Source organism: Stylophora pistillata, chromosome 3, assembly GCF_964205215.1.
Source record: "Stylophora pistillata chromosome 3, jaStyPist1.2, whole genome shotgun sequence".
Lineage (NCBI taxonomy): Eukaryota > Metazoa > Cnidaria > Anthozoa > Scleractinia > Pocilloporidae > Stylophora > Stylophora pistillata.
The window spans coordinates 8,212,501-8,232,090 of record NC_142521.1 but is presented as its reverse complement, the minus strand read 5'-3'; the positions used below and the strand labels follow the sequence as shown (position 1 = coordinate 8,232,090).

Here is a 19,590-nt window from a genome sequence, read left to right as displayed (position 1 = left end):
TCTCGTTGCTATGCTCCCACCAATAACGTAGCTCCATTTTGTGCCTTTAAAAGCACACACAACCCACAATTCCTCTATTCGCTCCGACGAAGGGCTAACGCTCGAAACGTCAGCTTTTGTAATCATTACGGTGGCCAATTTACCATTTCAACTTTGTTGATATATCCCAATTCTTTATTAAGCTGTTGTTATCTGTAAGAGGGGGCATCGGGATTTTCGGTTTTGCGGTTTTTGTGAAATGTAGGTTTTTCGGTCTTGATGTTCATTGCGGCTTGCGGATTTTCCGTTATTTAGCATTTGGTTTTCGATTTTCGCGAAAAATACTAACGGGTTTCGGATTTAATATCCAATGTGGTTTTCGTTTTTTCCTATTTGACCTATTTTGGTTCGATCTGAACGGCAATTACGCGCCTCCACAGATCTCGAATAGCGGCTAAATGCAATTTTGTGCGAATTTCTCTGATTTAACTGGGCTCCATTACCAGCCCGCTGAGTCCGGAGAGACCACGTTCAAGGTCCTCGAGAGAACAGCTGAAATAAGGCCTATAATTTAAGCAGTCACTAGAAGATGCGAATGCCAAGTCCATGGCATTCACAAATACTGTAATGAAATTAGTGCAGTTTATTTTGTATACTCCACTTTTCACCACTGTAACGGATCGATCAGGCTTTTAATAATAACTGGGATGTGAAGATGTATCGATTTTGACAGTTTTGCATGTGGTATTCGGTTATGACCGATTTTTGTTTCGGTTTTTCGGTTTTGGATGATTTTTTTTCTACGGTTTTGCAGTTTCTAATAGGCCCTCTTGTAAGCAGAATATTAACCTCGCGCTTATGTTGTTGTTTTTCTTGGCTAGTTAGTTGAATATTATAAACTGACAAAGAACGCCTGGAAAAGATTTTTGATCAATTTCGATAAGGTTTTACCGCCAACACCTAGATGGTGCAAATCTTGCAAAATGTGTTCTTCAATTAAAGTTAATAATAAGCCATGGGTAGATTCAATTTAATTTGCATATTCACATGTGAGTACAAGTCTGCATTTGTCTCCACGTGGTCGTGCTCACAGAGGGCCAAAATGGCCTTTAAAATCCCGCTTCTTCAGCCTAAATCGCTTTCAGAAGGTTATATTTGATTGTACGTAGATTGTACTAACCGCCTCCCGGTTAGCTCAATTGGTTAGAGCGCCGGATTGTGTTGTGCGGAAGGTAGAGGGTTCGAGCCTCGGCCGGACCGATACTCATGGTCTTAAAATAAGTGAGGAGAATTTGCTACCTTTCTATAATCAAGAATTGGATAGATAATCTAGTCTTCTCGGATAAGGACGAATAAACCGTAGGCCCCATCTCCTGCAGGGTTAGGGGTAGGAGACGTTAATTTCCCACGCGCGAGATTACTGTGTGGTGGATGTCCTCCCCTGGGATGGGATGGCTGGGAATTGGCCCTGAAAAGCCCTTATGGGGAGTTGTCAAGTAACTTATGTATGTATGTATATTTCTAATATTCCCGGTTATTATTCTGCTCACAGATAACAACAGGTTTATAAAGAATTGACTACCCAAGTAAGACAATTTTTTATGCATGTGTATATTTTTATAAAGGCTGATAGTTTCGAAAGAAACTGTTTGGGACTGCGTCGGTGGGAGTAACGAAATGAATTGGATATATCAACAAAATTGAAATGGTAAATTGGCCACCGTTACGGTTATAAAAGCTGACATTTCGAGCGTTAGCCCTTCGTCGGAGCGAATAGAGGAATTGTGGGTTGTGTGTGCTTTTAAAGGCACAAAATGGAGCTACGTTATTGGTGGGAAACATGGCAACGAGAAAAACAAGAATAAATCAGTGGAATGAAAAGCGTTCGTTGATCCCTGTGGGATTTAGACTGCCGGTTTGAAAGATGAGCTTTTGTTCAAGATTTTTACGGCTTTCCGTGCTACCTAAGTGTAAGGAAAGACCGCAGATTGCCATATGTTGCTTAGAGTGATTAGCTAAATTAAAACGTCTAGCGACTGGTTTCGATGTGTCCTTGTCATTCCTTTCTACGTCTCGCAGGTGTTCTCGGAATCGGTCACCTAGTCTTCTGCCTGTTTCGCCGATGTATATCTTTTTGCAATAAGTACAAGTTATGCAATAGATTACATTGGCGGAGATGCACGTGAAGTGATCGGTGATCTTAATGGATCGTTTCGGTCCCGATATTTTATCAATGTTGTGAATGAAAGGACACGTTTTGCATCGTGCACGAGCGCATTTAAAAGTGCCTGGTTGGTCATTAGTCTGAAAAGAGCTTCTGACCAAAATATTGCCTATGTTTTTGTCGCGTTTGAATGAAATGAGCGGAGGCTGCGAAAAGATAGTGCTTGTCTCTGGATCGTTTTGAAGTAATTTAAAGTTTTTAAGAATGATGGATTTAACTGAGTGGTTGTGAGGGTGAAACGTGAGAGTGAATGGAATGCGGTCGCTCTGAACTTTCCAAAATCTGTCCAGCAGTTTTATTACAATCTATCCGCGCCAAAATTCAGGAAACTAATTCGAAACTTTTCAATCATTTGAACCAAATTAAGGCCCAAAAACTTGACCAACTTATCGGTCCCCAAATCGCTAACCACTCATCACCAGAAAACCTCAAAACTGTAGTTACCATTCCAGAAAACCTCTCACTTTCCGTTTCAGAAAAATCCGTCCTCAGTAAGGGCTTAAATTTCGTTCCCATTTTTAAAACAACGGACGAATTCTCAATTAAACAAGACGTAGAAAAATTCCTTCGCCGCGTTCAATTAAAAGCCTTTTTTTCACAACAAAGAGGATGATTCTAACACCTCGAAGAAAGACACTTTCGAAACACTTCAGACTCGAAAGTCTAAATGGACTCCCCCAGAGGGCCAGTTCGCACCATTAGACTTTTTTATTAAAAAATGCCGCCACGATATCAACAAACTCAATTTCAACCGTATTATCAAATTTTCTAATCTCTCTTCTGAAGAGTGGTCGGCTCTAAAAAGTCTTAGAAAACGCAAAGACATAGTTATCAAAGCGGCCGATAAGGGCGGCTCAGTCGTTGTTTGGCGCAACGACCTCTACCAAAAAGAAGCTTTGCGGCAACTTTCTGACACCCCTTTTTATCAAAAGGTCGACAAAGACCTCACTGCCAGCAATCAAAACTCCGTCAAGAATACGATCAAACAACTCATAACTAAACAAGAATTGCCGGCCACAACAAAAAATCTCATCATAACCTCTCCTAGAACTTCTCGTATTTACTTTTTACCTAAAAATTCACAAACCTAACAACCCGGGTCGGCCCATTGTCTCAGCTTGGAGTTGCCCTACCGAACTTATCTCCAGCTATCTAGACAAAATTATGGCTCTTATCGTCAAAACTTTACCATCATATATTAAAGACAGCCAACAAGCTCTTCAAATTTTTCGAGACTTTAATTTCCTTGGCCAAAAAAAACTTCTTTTCACCATGGATATTACGTCTCTTTACACTGTCATTCCTAATGACGAAGGCCTTCTGGCCCTTAAACATTTTTTTGATCAACGTTCTGTTAAGGAACCTAAATCTGAAACACTACTACGCTTAGCCGAACTAGTGCTCACACTCAATTGTTTTTCATTCGGAAACAACTTTTTCAAACAAACCAATGGTGTAGCGATGGGCACCAAAATGGGACCTAGCTATGCCAATCTTTTTGTAGGTTTTGTCGAACATCAATGTTTCAGCCAGTACAACGGCTCCAAACCTGAACTCTACGGTCGCTACATCGACGACTGTATCGGCGCTACCTCCTCTACCAGAGAGGAGCTCACTCAATTCATAACCTCAGTCAATTCTTTTCACCCGGCTCTGAAATATACCTGGGAAATTTCTGACAATTCTTTATCCTTTTTAGGTATCAAAGTTTCAATTGAAGGTAACGGTTTATGCACTAGTGTGTATTACAAACCTACAGACTCGCATAATTACTTGTTATTTTCGTCTTCGCATCCATCTCACGTTAACAATTCCATTCCTTTTTCTCAGTTTCTAAGACTTCGTCGTTTATGTAGTGATGACTCTGATTTTTACCACAAATCAGAGGCAATGTGCCAGTTTTTCGATAAACGTGGTTACCCCAATTCTGTCGTTCAAGCGGGTTACCACCGCGCCCAACTTGTTGATCGACATTCAGCACTACAAACGTCGCATAAGAAAGATCCCGACCGCATTCCATTCACTCTCACGTTTCATCCTCACAACCACTCAGTTAAATCCCTCATTCTTAAAAACTTTAAATTACTTCAAAACGATCCAGAGACAGGCACTATCTTTTCGCAGCCTCCGCTCATTTCATTCAAACGCGACAAAAACATAGGCAATTTTTTGGTCAGAAGCTCTTTTCAGACTAATGACCAACCAGGCACTTTTAAATGCGCTCGTGCACGATGCAAAACGTGTCCTTTCATTTACAACACTGAGAAAATATCAGGACCCAAACGATCCATTAAGATCACCGATCACTTCACGTGCACCTCCGCCAATGTAATCCATTGTATAACTTGCACTTATTGCAGAAAGCCACACATCGGTGAAACAGGCAGAAGACTAGGTGACCGATTCCGAGAACACCTTCGAGACGTGGAAAGGAATGACAAGGACACATCGAAACCAGTCGCCAGACATTTTAATTTTCCTAATCATTCTAAGCAACATATGGCAATCTGCGGTCTTTCCTTACACTTAGGTAGCACGGAAAGCCGTAAAAATCTTGAACAAAAGCTCATCTTTCAAACCGGCAGTCTAAATCCCACAGGGATCAACGAACGCTTTTCATTCCACTGATTTATTCTTGTTTTTCTCGTTGCCATGTTTCCCACCAATAACGTAGCTCCATTTTGTGCCTTTAAAAGCACACACAACCCACAATTCCTCTATTCGCTCCGACGAAGGGCTAACGCTCGAAGCGTCAGCTTTTGTAAACGTTACGGTGGCCAATTTACCATTTCAACTTTGTTGATATATCCAAATTATTTGTACATTATTATGTCTTTATCTTTACATATTTTCTACACTCCGCATTTTCCACACTCCTCGTTTTCCACACTCCGCTCTTTCTACACTCCGCACTCCGCGTTTTATAATAATATGTATGGCTCTTTTCGTCTATGCAGACGGTCTGTTTAGCTTAAAAGGGTCATTTCATGATAAGCCCTAGAAAGTCCTTTGCTTGCAACTTCTTTCATGGCTGACTCTTCCGATGTTGGAACATCGGAAGTTTAATTACTCTAGCTTTTTGTAGCTTACAGCTAAATTGCGAGAGTGGTCAGGATACAAATCATATCTATACAATAACATGAAACATTTTACCAAGAATATCTATATGTAATAAATTTGTTGAGACGGTTAGTAAAAGCCATAGCGGGATCATCTCTAAGAGAGCCTGAGCGAAGATTGTACTGATGCACCTAACCGAACGTGTGTAACAACAGGGAAATCAAAAGTGATCAAAATCAAGAACTAAAATCGGAATTAATTAATGCCAGCATGTCGTAGGTCCCGAGAGCCGATTGATTCGATCTATTTCGCGTTTGGGACTCGTAGGGATGTTGCTTGTAACTGCGGTAATTTTAGGGAATTTATAAGCTACATGCATCTCGCGAGATTTGCAAGTTCTGTTTATCACAGCTGTCACATCGTTTCAACTGTCGCTGTTCTTTTCGCGGCTTTCTGTTCTTAGTCAATTAATTTTTTTTCTCTGAATATAAATAGCATCTTATTTTAAAATGTTTTGTTTTCTTTGTTATACGCTCACTACGCAGCCCAATTTGAAGCAATTTGAAATGCTACGGTTGCTCGGATTTCGATTTCTTAGCAAAGGGCAAAATGTTATATTACGCAACTTCATTAAATTTCCTGCTACTGGGGGTACTGCTAGGTGTTCCGTTGACCTCAGACAGACGTCGGAAAAAGCATACCTCGAAAACGCAGACCTCGGAAACTCAGACCTTGAAAATACTGACCTCGAAAACGTGCCATCTTTGTGGACTTCCGTAAGGCTTTTGACTCTATTGATCATAAAATCTTGTTTGATAAACTGCAATCGAGTTTAGGTTTTCGTCGAGGATAAAATGTCGAGGGTCGAGAGTAAAATGTCGAGGGTCGAGGGTAAAATGTCGAGGGTTGAGGGTAAAATGTCGAGGGTCCGAGAAAAGTGTCGAGGGTCCATAAAAAACTAAAAATCGTAAATTTGAAAAAAGTTAAATGTCGTGAAATGTCAGAGGAAACTCAGAAATTACATCATATGGATAAATTCCAGACATGTTGTGACTTATTGTTTTTGTATACTTTCACGCTTCATTTACACATTTTCCACAAATGTACCCGCAACCGCAAATAAATAGATGCCGGCTGATCGAGGTCAAGCTTAACTTTGTGGAAAGCGTGACTAAGCAATTCGTCCAGCGAAATATCGTTTTCTCTTAAGCGCCTAAATCTCGCAGTTTCTGGGTTTCCATCCACCGTGAAGTCACAAGCAAAAAAACTCGAACTGAGGAACAGCAAATAAAAAAAATTATTTCGCAACCAGAGATGCGCTAATGGAGGGGCTTTTAGCAACGTCTGACAATAGATTATATATATATTTTAACGATTACTTCCTAACTGACCGAGAAATATCAATGTAGGAAATGTACGGCAAAGGCTATTTATTTGGAATTCGTGATAGTGAGCATCGTTGGATGTCTGATTACCTAACAGATCGTACTCAATCAGGTTTCGTAGGATGTGTCCTGTCCCGGCCTCAACAAGTGGTCTCCGGAGTTCCACAAGGTTCTATTCTGGGCCCTCTGCTTTTTTCTTTCTAATTAACAGATATACCAAACTGTTTACAGGCTGGTGTATGCTGATGATACCGTCATCTATCACGCAGCCTCAGATGCAAACCAGCTGTTGCAGGTGTTAAATGTCGAGCTCAATTTTCTCTTAGATTGGTCTACTAAGAACGATTTGTTTATCATGTTATTCTAAGAAAACTGAATATGTAATCTTTGGAACTGCTATGAAAACGCAATCAAATTGACTCTTACAATCTTTGCAGTGTTTATTTGGGAGATCAAGTCCTCAATTGTAAGCCTTTCTATAAGTACTTAGATAACAGCTTCTGTTGACGGGTTTACCCTGGTTAAATATGTTATTATTATCATCATCATTATTATTATTATTATTATTATTATTATTATTATTATTATTATTATTATTATAGTATGTCTATTACACGAAAAACCTCAAGGCTCTTGGTGCTGCTCCTGTGTAAACAATTTTCTTCGTGTTTTTTCCCTGGTCATGACTCGCGAGACATACGACATTTCCGGTGTGCATTTACATTGAAATTTGTCACAAATTGGCACAATATTATTCTAAAGGTGGTTGTAGGTGGTTGTAGGTGGTTTTAGGTCATTCCTTGTCTTAGTATTCACGCCTTCACTGAGGTTTCTCCTACGTGACACATTACATGAATCTTTCTTTACTGGGTACCAGGAGGGTAATATCATCGATAATCAGATTTCTTCGTGACCCGAAATGACAATCGGAACCTATCGAATGTGTATTAGTAGAGACGACTATTGCTTCAACACAATAGGGAGCTTAAGCAACCACGACGAAAGGGACGACGACGACGTCAAGTAATCGCGGAGGGTCTGGAACGAGGACGTCGTTTTTAGCGGGAAAATGAAACTTAAGCAGTGAAGTTGCTCAAGGACGACGACGTCTGAAATTATTGTTTATTCTCGCTTCGTCAGTTTACGAAATGACATCGTTCAGAGACCTCCAAAACCTTCTTCTCGGTCATGGATCAAAATTTTCACCTTTATCGAAAGTTCGAGAGTACATCAAAAGTCCAAGGAATTATTAAGCGTTAGGTTTATTTACAATAATTTACGCATGATAAAAGTTAAAAATATAAATTTTACGGAAGTTATTCGAGATTAAAATTCAGTTCTAAGTGTTGCTGGTATAAACAAACCTATTTTGCCCAAGGCTTGCCTGATTTTCAACGTGCTTTAGCCTGATATGTTCTACCTTTGATGCTCCTTCCTTTGGCGAGCAAACGACTCAAGTCTGTCAATTTTAATCAATACTAGCTAGCGATCGGCACAGATCAGTCGTCGCGCTTCAAACAAGAATACTATTTTTTCCCGTGTGATTTTGTCGGAATAATTTTTATCGCTGTAAATCTAGATCTTTATCAAACATTTCGAAAATAGATTCGCAAAACCTGAGAGGTATTCACGCACGCTCATGTTGACACACCGATCTAAAGAATTCTTTGCTGTTTAAAGCGTCTCGACGGAAGAACAGCAACACGCAAAATGCTTTAGTAGCAATAAACCGACAGTTCCATACACACAGCTTTTGACCGAAAGCAGTGGTGTATTGCACTGTCATTTAAACCTTTTCATTCAATAAAAATGATAAACAGCACTCTTTCATAAAATATACTCAAATAAATTTAAACCTAACGTGGTCGCTTTCACCGCTTGATTTGACATCTGTTCTGCGGAGGAAGGAAAATGAGTTAGTGGGTTTTCGAATTTTATTTGTTTAGAAAACTGAACAGGGAGGTTTAAATCAACCGAAGAAGCGAATACAAACTCCAACCGGCCATAGACTGTCAAAAAAACGACAATAAAGCCGCACCTTTTGATGAGAAAAACTGCTTTGAAGTTCGGAAGTTCACGACGACTTGAAACTGGTCCATCTCAAGTCGTCGACGATAAGACGACGACGGAATTCTTGGTTCGCGCTTGCGCAGTGACGTTCTCGCTACTTCCGGTCGTCGTCCTCCGTTCGTCGTCGTGGTTGCTTAAGCTCCCTAATGTGCTTTCCACGACAACTCCCGACAACTGCAAGAAAACTACGAGTTGTCCCATTGTAAGTTACCTGTTAATTTCTTACTTTGTGATGAATTTCTTAAGACGTATTTTCTCAGTATGCCACAGCTTTCGAAGTATGTGTCAATCTGGCCGAATGAAAGGTTTCGAAAGGCGCTTCAAAGTTGAAGATCAAGGTACTTGGCGCCGACAGAATCTCCATGCCGCTATTTTGCGACCGTTAAGCTTTATGAGCCCCATTTGGGGAAAGGAAAGCCCGTTATGGGAAATATTGAGCCCCTTTTGGAGATAACAAAGCCCGCTGAGGGATTAACTAAGCCCTGTCAGGGAAATGTAAACGGCAGAAAATCTTTCGCGTCTGAAGGATTTAATGTGAAAATACCTTTCATTAGCTAAACATATACGAAAGCTGTGGCGATTTCCTATGTGAAAATACCTTTCATTGGCCAAACATATGCAAAAGCTGTGGCGATTTCCTTCCGACAAAGTCATACTAGAACTAGTAATCTTGTTAAATATCACCCACGGGTCGTTTTTACTGAATCTTTCCATGCGATGGTTAGCACTGATGAGGAGGTGTGCTCAGCGTGTGAGTGTGTGGTGTATTTAATACATTAACAGTGTGTAAACTCCGGGTTACAACTCACACATGGCAGCACAGGTAGCCCAAGCTCTGTCACAGGCTCTTTCACAGTGAATAATTAAAGAGTTTGTATAGTCAACTGTGTGGAATCCTTCTGCGTCAATGCGGTGTCCCAGGCACTCCAAAACGGGCTTCATAAATTGGCACTTTCCGGCTTTGAGCCGCAAGCCGGCATCGGAGAGGCGTCCTAAAACTTTCTCGATGTTGTCTAGGTGCTCTTCCGTGCTGGGCCCTGTGATGAGGATATTATCTAGCAAGACTCCTCTCGAAGGTATCCCTTGCAGCCAGCCCTCCATGGTTCTCTGGAAGATGCCGGGCGCCGAAGAGACCCCATACGGAAGGCGGTTATATCTGAAAAAGCCTTTATGCGTGTTAATTGTCAAAAACTCCCTTGAATTCTCATCCACGAGCATCTGCTCATAAGCATGGCTGAAGTCTAACTCCGTAAACATTTGACCTCCAGCCAACTTTGTGTATAGATCATCAAGCTTGGGAACAGAGTAGCCATCCCATCTCGAGACCTTATTGACGGTAAGCTTGTAATCTCCACAGACTCGTACTGTGCCATCACTCTTCATGACTGGGACAATGAGTGTGGCCCACTCAGAATATTGCACGGGTTCAATGGTCCCCGCCTTCTCAAGTCTTTCCAAGTCTTGTTCAATTTTCTCCCTGAGAACATATGGTACTAGTCGGGCTTTATGGAAAATGGGGGTGGCTGTGGGATCCACATGGATTTTGGCCTTTTTCCCACGCAGAGTCCCCAGACCCTCCCAAAATAGCTGTGTATGTTTCTGCAAAATCTCACTGAGTCGCTTGTCATGTAAAGTGAGTTGCTTAATCTTTGGCCAATTTAGCTTAATTTCTTCCAGCCAATTCCTCCCTAACAGGGCTGGGCCTTCTCCACTTACAACTAACAACGGTAGGGAGAATTTGCCCCCTTCATAATTTACGTCAATTGTACACACCCTTTCGGGCTGGACCTCTTCCCCAGTGTATGTACGAAGGACAATTCCTGATCTCTCCAATGGGGGCGCCCTGTTTTCTGAAACAAGGGTTTTGTAGGTGTTCTCACTAATCACTGACAATGAAGCCCCCGGTGTCAACTTTCATTTCTAGTGCTTGCCCACCAAGACTCAGCTGTACTTTGTATGGTGCGGGTCGTTTACCGCCAAGGGTAAACAAAGAATATGCACCCACATCCTGTTCTCTCCCCATTGTCTCCTCTCCTCCCTCTAGGAGATGAGTATCCAATGGGGTCTCCGACTTGTCATTATTACTGGGAGGCGGTGATCTCCCTTTCTTTTTGGCCTGGCACACTCTGGATAGGTGACCTAGCTTTCCACAAGCATAACATCTCGCATCCTTAAAATGACAGCTTTTGGGGTGGTGATTACCGCCACAGCGATAACAATTAATTTCGCCACCTTTTTCTACTTTAAAATCGACTTTGTTGAGCGGAGTATCCCCTTCCTGAGAGTTTTCCTTTTGTATCTCCGAGGCATCCTTGTCCGCGGCCTCAATTGCGAGAGCCAGATCGAGGGCTCGCTTCAGGGTTAATTTCAGTTCGGCTAGTAGACGACGCTGTATTCTGATGTCGTGGACACCACACACAAGCCGATCACGTAGCATTTGATCTAATGTTGCCCCAAATTCACAGTGTTCGGTCGGGTGCCTCAACTCAGGTAAAAACATGGCAATGGTCTCACCTGGTTGTTGGGTGCGAGTGTTCAACTTGAATCGTTGAACAATAGCGGAAGGCTTGGGCATGAAATGTTCCCGGGCGGGTGTCGCTAAGTCCTCAAAGCTTTTATCCTTCGGGTCTTCCGGGACGACCAGACTTCGTATAAGCTTGTTGGTTTTGGCTCCCTCACTAACCAGGAAAATGGATCTTTGCTTGTCAGGATCCGTAATCTCGTTGGCTTCAAAGAAGTGGTTTACACGCTTGATGTAATGGCGCCAATCTTCCGTTTCGGTCTATTCGTCTAATTTCCCAAATGTAGGCATTTTCCGTGCAGACTTCGCTTCACTCTAGTCTACCTGGTCATGTTCGTCCGATCACGTTCCTCGTCGCCAAAAATGTGATGTATTTAATACATTAACAGTGTGTAAACTCAGGGTTACGACTCACACATAGCAGGAAAACTCAACTAACTCGACCGCACACAACCTTCTAGTCACGTGACGACTCTACTAGTCCCAGGACTCCACAGAGAGTGAATGTGATAGACATTGCAAAGTACAGGTAAAACGTCATAGAGACCGAGAGCCGTCAAGATTACCGATAAAAAAAGATTATAAGCTCCACGAAAAAGAGAAAAGCTAGACGCAAGCTGAAGCGCATTTTCAGGAAATTTACTCCTAAATCTTCAAGTTAGTACAAGTTAGCGACTGACTATAAGTTATGGTATGTAACGTACACCGATGCGACTGTTTTTTTTTTTGTTTTTTTTTACCAACTTTGCAAATCTTAAAAAGATGGGCAGCAAACAAGTTGTTGCAAAGTAGTAAACAAACTAGTATGCATTGTTTAGTTGACCACAAAACAGTAAAATCATGTAGCTGTACCAAAAGATATTGTGTATCAAAAATGAATCTTTTGATGTCCGGTGATATCGAGTGATGAAACTGGATTGTCAGTAGGTTCCACCTTATTGTTAAACTATCGATTACGTAAGCTGGGATTGAGACCTCTAGATGTTGGTGGTGCAGGTGACTGTTTTTTTAGAGCTGTTTCACATCAGTTGTATGGTGATTCGAATCATCATCTGCACATAAGCATCCTCGGAGACCCAGGGGCTGAGCCGATTTCAAGTTAGGGCATGAAGAGCCCCTGGGGACATTGTCTTACAAGACTAGTTCCAAACGGTCGCAGTCGTTCTGCCATCTGATTGGTGCCAGAAAAGCTTTGTGTTTTTCTGCCCAATCAGAGTGAAGTGTGCTTTAGAGTCCTTTCGTGTGTCTTAACATATACTAGTAGCTCAGTTGCTCGCTTTGTTTGTTTGGACCGTGCGACGGAGATTTACTTGAGGTGAAAAGTTTCAGTCTCAGCGCACAATGTAAGAGAAATCCATCATGTCCGCGAAAATCTTACCGGAAATTGTACTGAATACTTTCGCAGGTATCACTAGAGAACGTGTTTTAAAGTTTGCGAGGTTTGTACACAACACGATGGTTGCAGTCATTGATATGTCGCTTTAAACGTTAAAGGAGATTCAAGCTTAAATCTTTCTAGATTTTTTGCATAATTTGCTGTGACTGAAACTTTGCCAATCCCGGGAAGTTATTTCGTCGCACGGGCCACGCAGGTATGTCGAGCAACTGGTTCTTGCGCAACTTTCCGTGCGTGCCAAAATCTGTCATCTTCGCTTGAAAAAAAAGAAAAGCTGAGCGTGGAAACTTTTGCTCATTAGATGTGGGTAGATGATCCTGTTCTACTAAGCTGACATTTGCAATAAAGTAAACCCACCCTTTCCATCCAAAATTTCTTGGTCTTTGGTTTTGTTTTTCCCACTGAAAAAAGCATCGGATCGATTCCCAATGATCAAAGGTATTTAACTTGGTCTTAAACAATCGACATAAGAGGTGAAATGACAATGACCAAGGGACAAGAAGAGAATCCGTGGCCTTCCTGGCTCAAGAATTTCAACACTCTAGGCAGCAGTTGAAAGATTAAACTCTTTCCAAAGCCCTTCGGTAACTGCTTGAAAACATCTCTCCTTCCCGCGATGTTCTCGTTAATAAGTTTTTGTTCAGATTTTAATAAGCTAACCGGAAACACAGCTAAGCTTTCTCTTAGCACTTACTGGAGGTCGTCCACGAACTCAACGTTCTCTGCAACCTTGGCCGTATTGTCTTTACTACTAAGATTAGATTTTGGCGCGCATAGAAAACAGAAAGCTACGTAGGCGAATGCGCCAGTTGCTCGACATACCTGCGTGGCCCGTGGGACGAAATAACTTCATGGGATTGGCAAAGTTTCAGTCACAGCAAATTATGCAAAAAATCTAGAAAGATTTAATCTTAAATCTCCTTTAACGTTTAAAGCGACATATCAATGACTGCAATCATCGTGTTTTATACAAACCTCGCAAACTTTAAAACACGTTCTCTAGTGATACCTGCGAAAGTATTCAGTATAATTTCCGGTAAGATTTTCGCGGACAATCTGATCGACTTCTCTTACATTGTGTGCTGAGACTGAAACTTTTCACCTCAAGTAAATCTCCGTCACAAGGTCCAGACAAACATAGCGAGCAACTGAGCTACTAGTATATGTCCGTGTTAAAACACACGAAAGGACTCTAAAGCACACTTCACTCTGATTGGGCAGAAAAACACAAAGCTTTTCTGGCACCAATCAGATGGCAGAACGAGTGCGACCGTTTGGAACAAGTCTTGTAAGACAATGTCCCCAGGGGCTCTTCATGCCCTAACTTGAAATCGACTCAGCCCCTGGGTCTCCGAGGATGGCACATAAGAGAAGTTGGTGTTCAATACCTCAGGGATAACCCTGAAAGTTTTATTGAAAGCAATACAGAGCATTCATGTAATGATTATTTAAGTAATATGTCAATGCAAGGTACATGGTGTGATGCACTAATTGAGTTGCAAAGTCTCAACATGAAAATATTTATATCATAGAATCCCATGAAAATTTTGCTGAGGTCACTTTGGTAGAACCCAACCACTTATCACAACAGCTACCCGCAACATTATATTTAGGTCACGTAAATGAAGTACATTATGTATCAACAATGCCATATAGCTCTGACTTAGAAAATCAGCATAGTAATAATCATTTGAAGTCAATAGAACAAAATGTTCTTTCTGAACAACCACATGTTAACATGAGTCGAAAAAGGAAACGTGGTGCTTGCATGAGGAAATTTAGGTTAACTACTAAGACCAGTTGAGATGAGTCAAAAACTCCTGAGCAGAAACAAAAATGGAATGCTTACATGAAGAAAAAGGTCTGACAAAAAGAATCCAGGTTTTGATTTTAAAAATGAAATACAAAGTTCTAGCACTGTAGAGAATCTAACCACTGGATGTCAGAGTGAAATATGTGAACAAGCTGTACGGTTATGCCCATATATGTATTTGTTGTGCATGTTCTTTGCTTCCAATGCATACTGGAACCTCGTGCTTTCACGGGTCGCCATGTTCATTAAACATGTGTTGTGTTGAACTGTCGTGAGTTCTTTCTACGGTTTCTACACAAGCCACCACTAAAGAAACAAAGAAGGGAAACAGAAAGAATCCAAGTTTTGAATGTGAAAATGAGAATGTGAAAATGAAATACAAAGTTCTGGTACTGTAGAGAATCCAACCACTGGATTTCAGGGTGAAATATGTGAACAAGCAACCACTAAAGAAACAAAGAAGGGAAACGGAAAAAATATGGATGATATAATAAAAAGGTTTCACAACATTGTGTGCCAGGGCCCAATTTATATATCTGTAGCTGTTGTGACCAGCTGTGGTATAAACACAGTGTTTCCACCGCTGACAAAATAAGAAAATTAAATCCTACTGCTGCAAACTATCTACGTAACAGCCATCTCCCAGCCATCCGTACAAACGCATTAACAAATACTCCAGTATCTAAGGACGACGCCAACTCTAGATGGCAGCAATGGGTCTGTAGACAGAGGAATAAACACAAATATCGCTTTACTCGTACTCTACCACGTCCTTGCTTGGTGAAGTAGGGTCCACCAAAATCAACTGCACAATTTATAAATGGCCTGGATGTTTGCTGTAGTCTGATTCTTGGTAAAGGTGCCATTTGCTGACAGGCTGGCCTTGATTGAAATCGCTTCGCACACTCCCGACACTCTTTCACGACCCTTTTAACTTGTTCGCGTGCATGGGCCACGAAATACTTTTCCCGTAGGTGATTGAGGGTATAGTTAAGTCCCATCTGATGACCTTCTGATTCATGATAGTACTTAGCAATCAGTCCGGTGACTTGATTTCTTTTTGGCAAAATGATTGGACATTTCACTTCATAGGGAAGATCATCTGCATTTTGTAATCTTGTTTTCGTTCTCAAAATTCCATTAACCAATACTGGATTCAGTGGTGCCAGTGTACTTTGTCTTGGGATCTGCTTGTTTTTCTTAGCGCCTCCATTTCTACTCCATACGTCTTAGTCTGCACTTCCCTGACAATGGCTTCTTCGGTATCTGAAAGTTCCAATGGCGTAAGCTCGCCCTTCAATCTCTGGTCGGCTGGTCTCCTACAGTTTGCATTAAATTGGTGTACCCAGGCCCTCACTCTTACTAGAGACAAGCCAAATCTCAGTTCTCCTTTCCTTTTTACCCGAAAGCATTTTGAATACCTTGAGGGGTTTAACCGCCAAACATCTTCCTCTCTAGCATTTTCACCGTCAACATTCTCTCCACCTTCCTTGATGGTTGCATAGCTGCAAGTCTCCTTCGCTGAAACTTCCTTTCCTCTTTTTAATTCAAGACCCTCTTCAGAGGTTGGTAGATCGAATTTGCACTCTGGCCACTCTTCTTCTGCCCTGTTCAAGAACTCAGGATCATTCCACCACTGACCTGTGCTTTCTAAATCTTCAACTGTCAGGCCCCTTGTTCCATAGTCAGCTGGGTTTGCGTTAGTCGGTACATAGCGCCACTGACTAGGGGCTCAACACTCGTGGATCTCGCCCACACCATGAGCTATGAATGGCTTGTACTCTCTGCTTTGACCTCGGATCCAATATCCCACATTCATACTGTCCACCCAGTATGTCACCTTGTCTGTGGAGATCTTGAGGGCTGAGCAAATTTGTATTGTTAGTCGTGTACCAATCAACGCACCTAGTAGCTCCAGTCTGGGTATACTAACAGCTTTCAACGGTGCAAGCCTGGACTTAGATGCAGTCAATCGAACAGTAACATAATCATTTTCATAGACATGACGTGCGTAGACTGTAGCTGCATATGCGCTCTCGGAGGCATCTGTGAATGTATGGATACTCAACTCTACTACCTTAGCCACGGGATCTTTCAAACAACTTGGGATTTGCACTATAGTTTAAGGTCATTCAACTCTCGAAACCACTTAATCCACTCTTGCCGATGGTGTTTCGGCAACAAATCATCCCATGCCCCTCCTTCTAGCCATGTTTTCTGCATCAAAAACTTCGATCTGATTATGTAAGGCGACAAGAAACCCAATGTGTCGTACAAGGTTGCTGTCTTTTTTAAGATATTTCTTTCGGTGAATTCAAATCCATCAAATTACAAAGAGTGCCGGAAAAAGAACTTATCTTCTGCTGTGCTCCACAGGACACCAAGGGTCTTGGTAGTCGGCAACTCTCTCTTCTCTAAATCGATCTCGGAAGCTCTGTCTTCTTCCTTTATGTCAGCAATCACATTAACGTCGTTCGATACCCACTTGCAGATGTGAAATCCAGCCTTGTCGCCTAATTCGGTCAGTTGCTTCCTCGTTTCTTTAGCCTCCTCTACGATGGGTGTTAAAAGCATGAGGTCATCCATGCAGCAATGTTCCAAAACTGCTCTAGCTCCCAATAGGTACGTCTTCATGTTAAATTCTGCGTGTTTTTTACCAAACGTGCTGAACACAGAATGGGCAATAACAGCCTCCGAAAATGAACCTCTGAAATTTTAACACCCTGGGTGAATCATCACAGTCTAATTTCTTATAGAGGAACCTGTGCGGTGGCCTTTCAACTGGTCTGAGAATTAGCTGATGGTACATTTGTGTCACGTCACCAACTAAAGCAAATGGCTCTTTCCTGAACTTCACTAAAATGTCCACAATGTCATTCTGCAACTTAGGACCTGGTAACGATTCAGTGTTTAAACTCTTTCCATCTTGCTGAGCCGAGCTATCGAATACAATCCGAACTTTGGTTGTGGACTTCTCTGGGCGAACCACTGGGAAGTGTGGAAGGAACCATTCTGAGGCTCGTTTTGGCTCCATCTCTGGAACTTCTCGGATGTATCCCTTCCTGATGTAGTCATCAATCATTGATTGATACGCATCAGCAAGGCTCTTATCCTGCATCAAGTTCTTTTCGTCTCAGCGAAGGCGCTTTTCAGCCATCTGTCGGTTTGATTGCAATTGTGGTCTGTCCTGTTTCCAAGGTACCGCAACCTCATATCTCTCTCCGATGAATCTCATGGACTCGTTGACCTTGTTGACCACTAGCCTCTCATCTGGAGTCAGCTGTCGATCTACTCGTGGGGTAATGCCAATAGCCTCAAGGTTCCAAAATTGTTTCGTCAGATTGTTAAGCTCCCCATCATTACCGTCTGACTTCTGCATCCGATAGGTGTGAAGAAATCCTGTGCTACATGACTCATGTTGCTCACACACATCGATGGTACCAGTGGCTGTCCACCCTAGTGGACACAGTCTTGCACTTGGCTCACCATCGCCTCCACGAACGTCCTTCATAGGAAATAGCAAATTGTAATAATCTGAACCAATGAGCATGTCGATTTTGCTTCTCTTCCCTAGTTTAGGGAAGGGAATGCTCTTCAAATGTTTCCACTGATCTGTTATCTCTAACCAGTTAGTCGGTTTCATGCCACCACAAATACTGTGCGATGTTTTCGCGACAATCACAGTGTCTACTCGACCATCCAAACTCTCTAGCCCAATCTCCATAGTGGCTGACATTAAATCAACCTTCTGATCATTTGCAACCTTAACAGTAACTGTCTCTCTTGGACCTTCCAAACCTAAGTCTTCCACCACTTCTTAATTCGTTTACATAGGTGGTATCACTACCCTCATCTAAAAAGCAGTTAACTTGCAAACGCTTGGCTCCATGCTTCAGAAAAACTGGGACGGTGCGAAGGGCGATTCTTCGCTGGTCGTGTTCCTTCATCATCTTTAACAGTAACATCCTCGTGAGGTTTTTCAGAAACTATTACAAACTTTTTACAATTTATAGAAACATAAATAACGATAAAACTCATGGTCAGAATTTAAGATAGTATTCCACCAGGTTCTAGAGCTTATAATCCTTTACTGTTTTCATACGTCCTTCCTTTACTGTTTCATACGTCATAGACTCATTCCAATAGGCATTAGATGTATTGTAAGAATCAATATTCCCCTCCATGGAACCTGGCAGACTTTTGCTTCGATGAAGTAGCTGGTGTTGATGCTCCTTGCACCCATCCACATCGCACTCCTCACTCCAGCGACATCCCTCACCCAGGTGCCCTTTTCCTGAGCAACGATAACAAAGGCCTAGCTTCTTCGCTGTCTCCCACTTCTTTTCATTTTCCATTCCTTTGAACACCTCGCACTTCCAAATTGGATGTTTCTGGTTGCACACCTTGCAAGGGCGGTCACATTTATCTCCAGTCCCGAAATACAACCGAGGCCATTTGACATTCTTACTACTTGCACTGGAAACACCATTCTTTACCTCTGATGCTTGAATTTGGTATTCTGCTTCTTCAGCGACCCACTCCTGCAATTCCTCAAAAGACTCCAGCTTTCCCTTTTCTTTAACCCATCTGTAGTACTGGCTAAGCAAAGATTGGGGAATTTTTTCCAACACAATAGCATACAAAGTTCCGCCTTCAAGGTCTGAGGTGTGTTTGTTTTCCTTTAAAGTAACCACTGTCCTTTCCACTAGGTCAGCAAATCTTTCCAACTCTCGAGGGTTCTCAGCCTTCAAAGGTTTCATCCTTCTCAACTCATCAATATGCACCTGAACCTGTCGTCAGTTTCCTCCATACTTTCGATTCAATCTCGCTTTTGCTGCTTTATAAGCCTCCAACGAATAGCCTAAACCTCTCACCGTAGCGGCTGCTTCACCTTCCAAACAACCTTCCAGCCGCAACATTTTAGATTGCGATGACAGCGAAGTCTCATCGACGCAACTCGAGAACGCTGCCTGCCAAGCAGAATATTTCATCTTGTCGCCCGAAAAATTAGGAATTCGAATCCACTCGAGTTGTTTGTTTGGGTCGGCCACGTGACTATCCTTTGCACTCGTGTCATCCGATTTCCCGCTCTTGCTCTGAACAGTAATTCCTTCGCTCCTTTGTCCACTCCTTTCGCTAAAA

General features: G+C 42.1%; 1 protein-coding gene and 1 pseudogene across 1 annotated transcript; one reads left to right on the top strand and one right to left on the bottom strand.

The window, feature by feature from the left end:
* The first annotated feature begins 9,016 nt into the window (after nucleotides 1-9,016).
* LOC148734383 (uncharacterized) lies at nucleotides 9,017-14,177 on the top strand (annotated as a pseudogene).
* Nucleotides 14,178-17,101: 2,924 nt separating this feature from the next.
* Nucleotides 17,102-17,566, bottom strand: LOC148734382 (uncharacterized). Its single transcript, XM_088752774.1, has one exon. It carries the CDS (start codon nucleotides 17,564-17,566, stop codon nucleotides 17,102-17,104), a length of 465 nt encoding a protein of 154 aa, XP_088608900.1.
* Nucleotides 17,567-19,590: the final 2,024 nt, after the last annotated feature.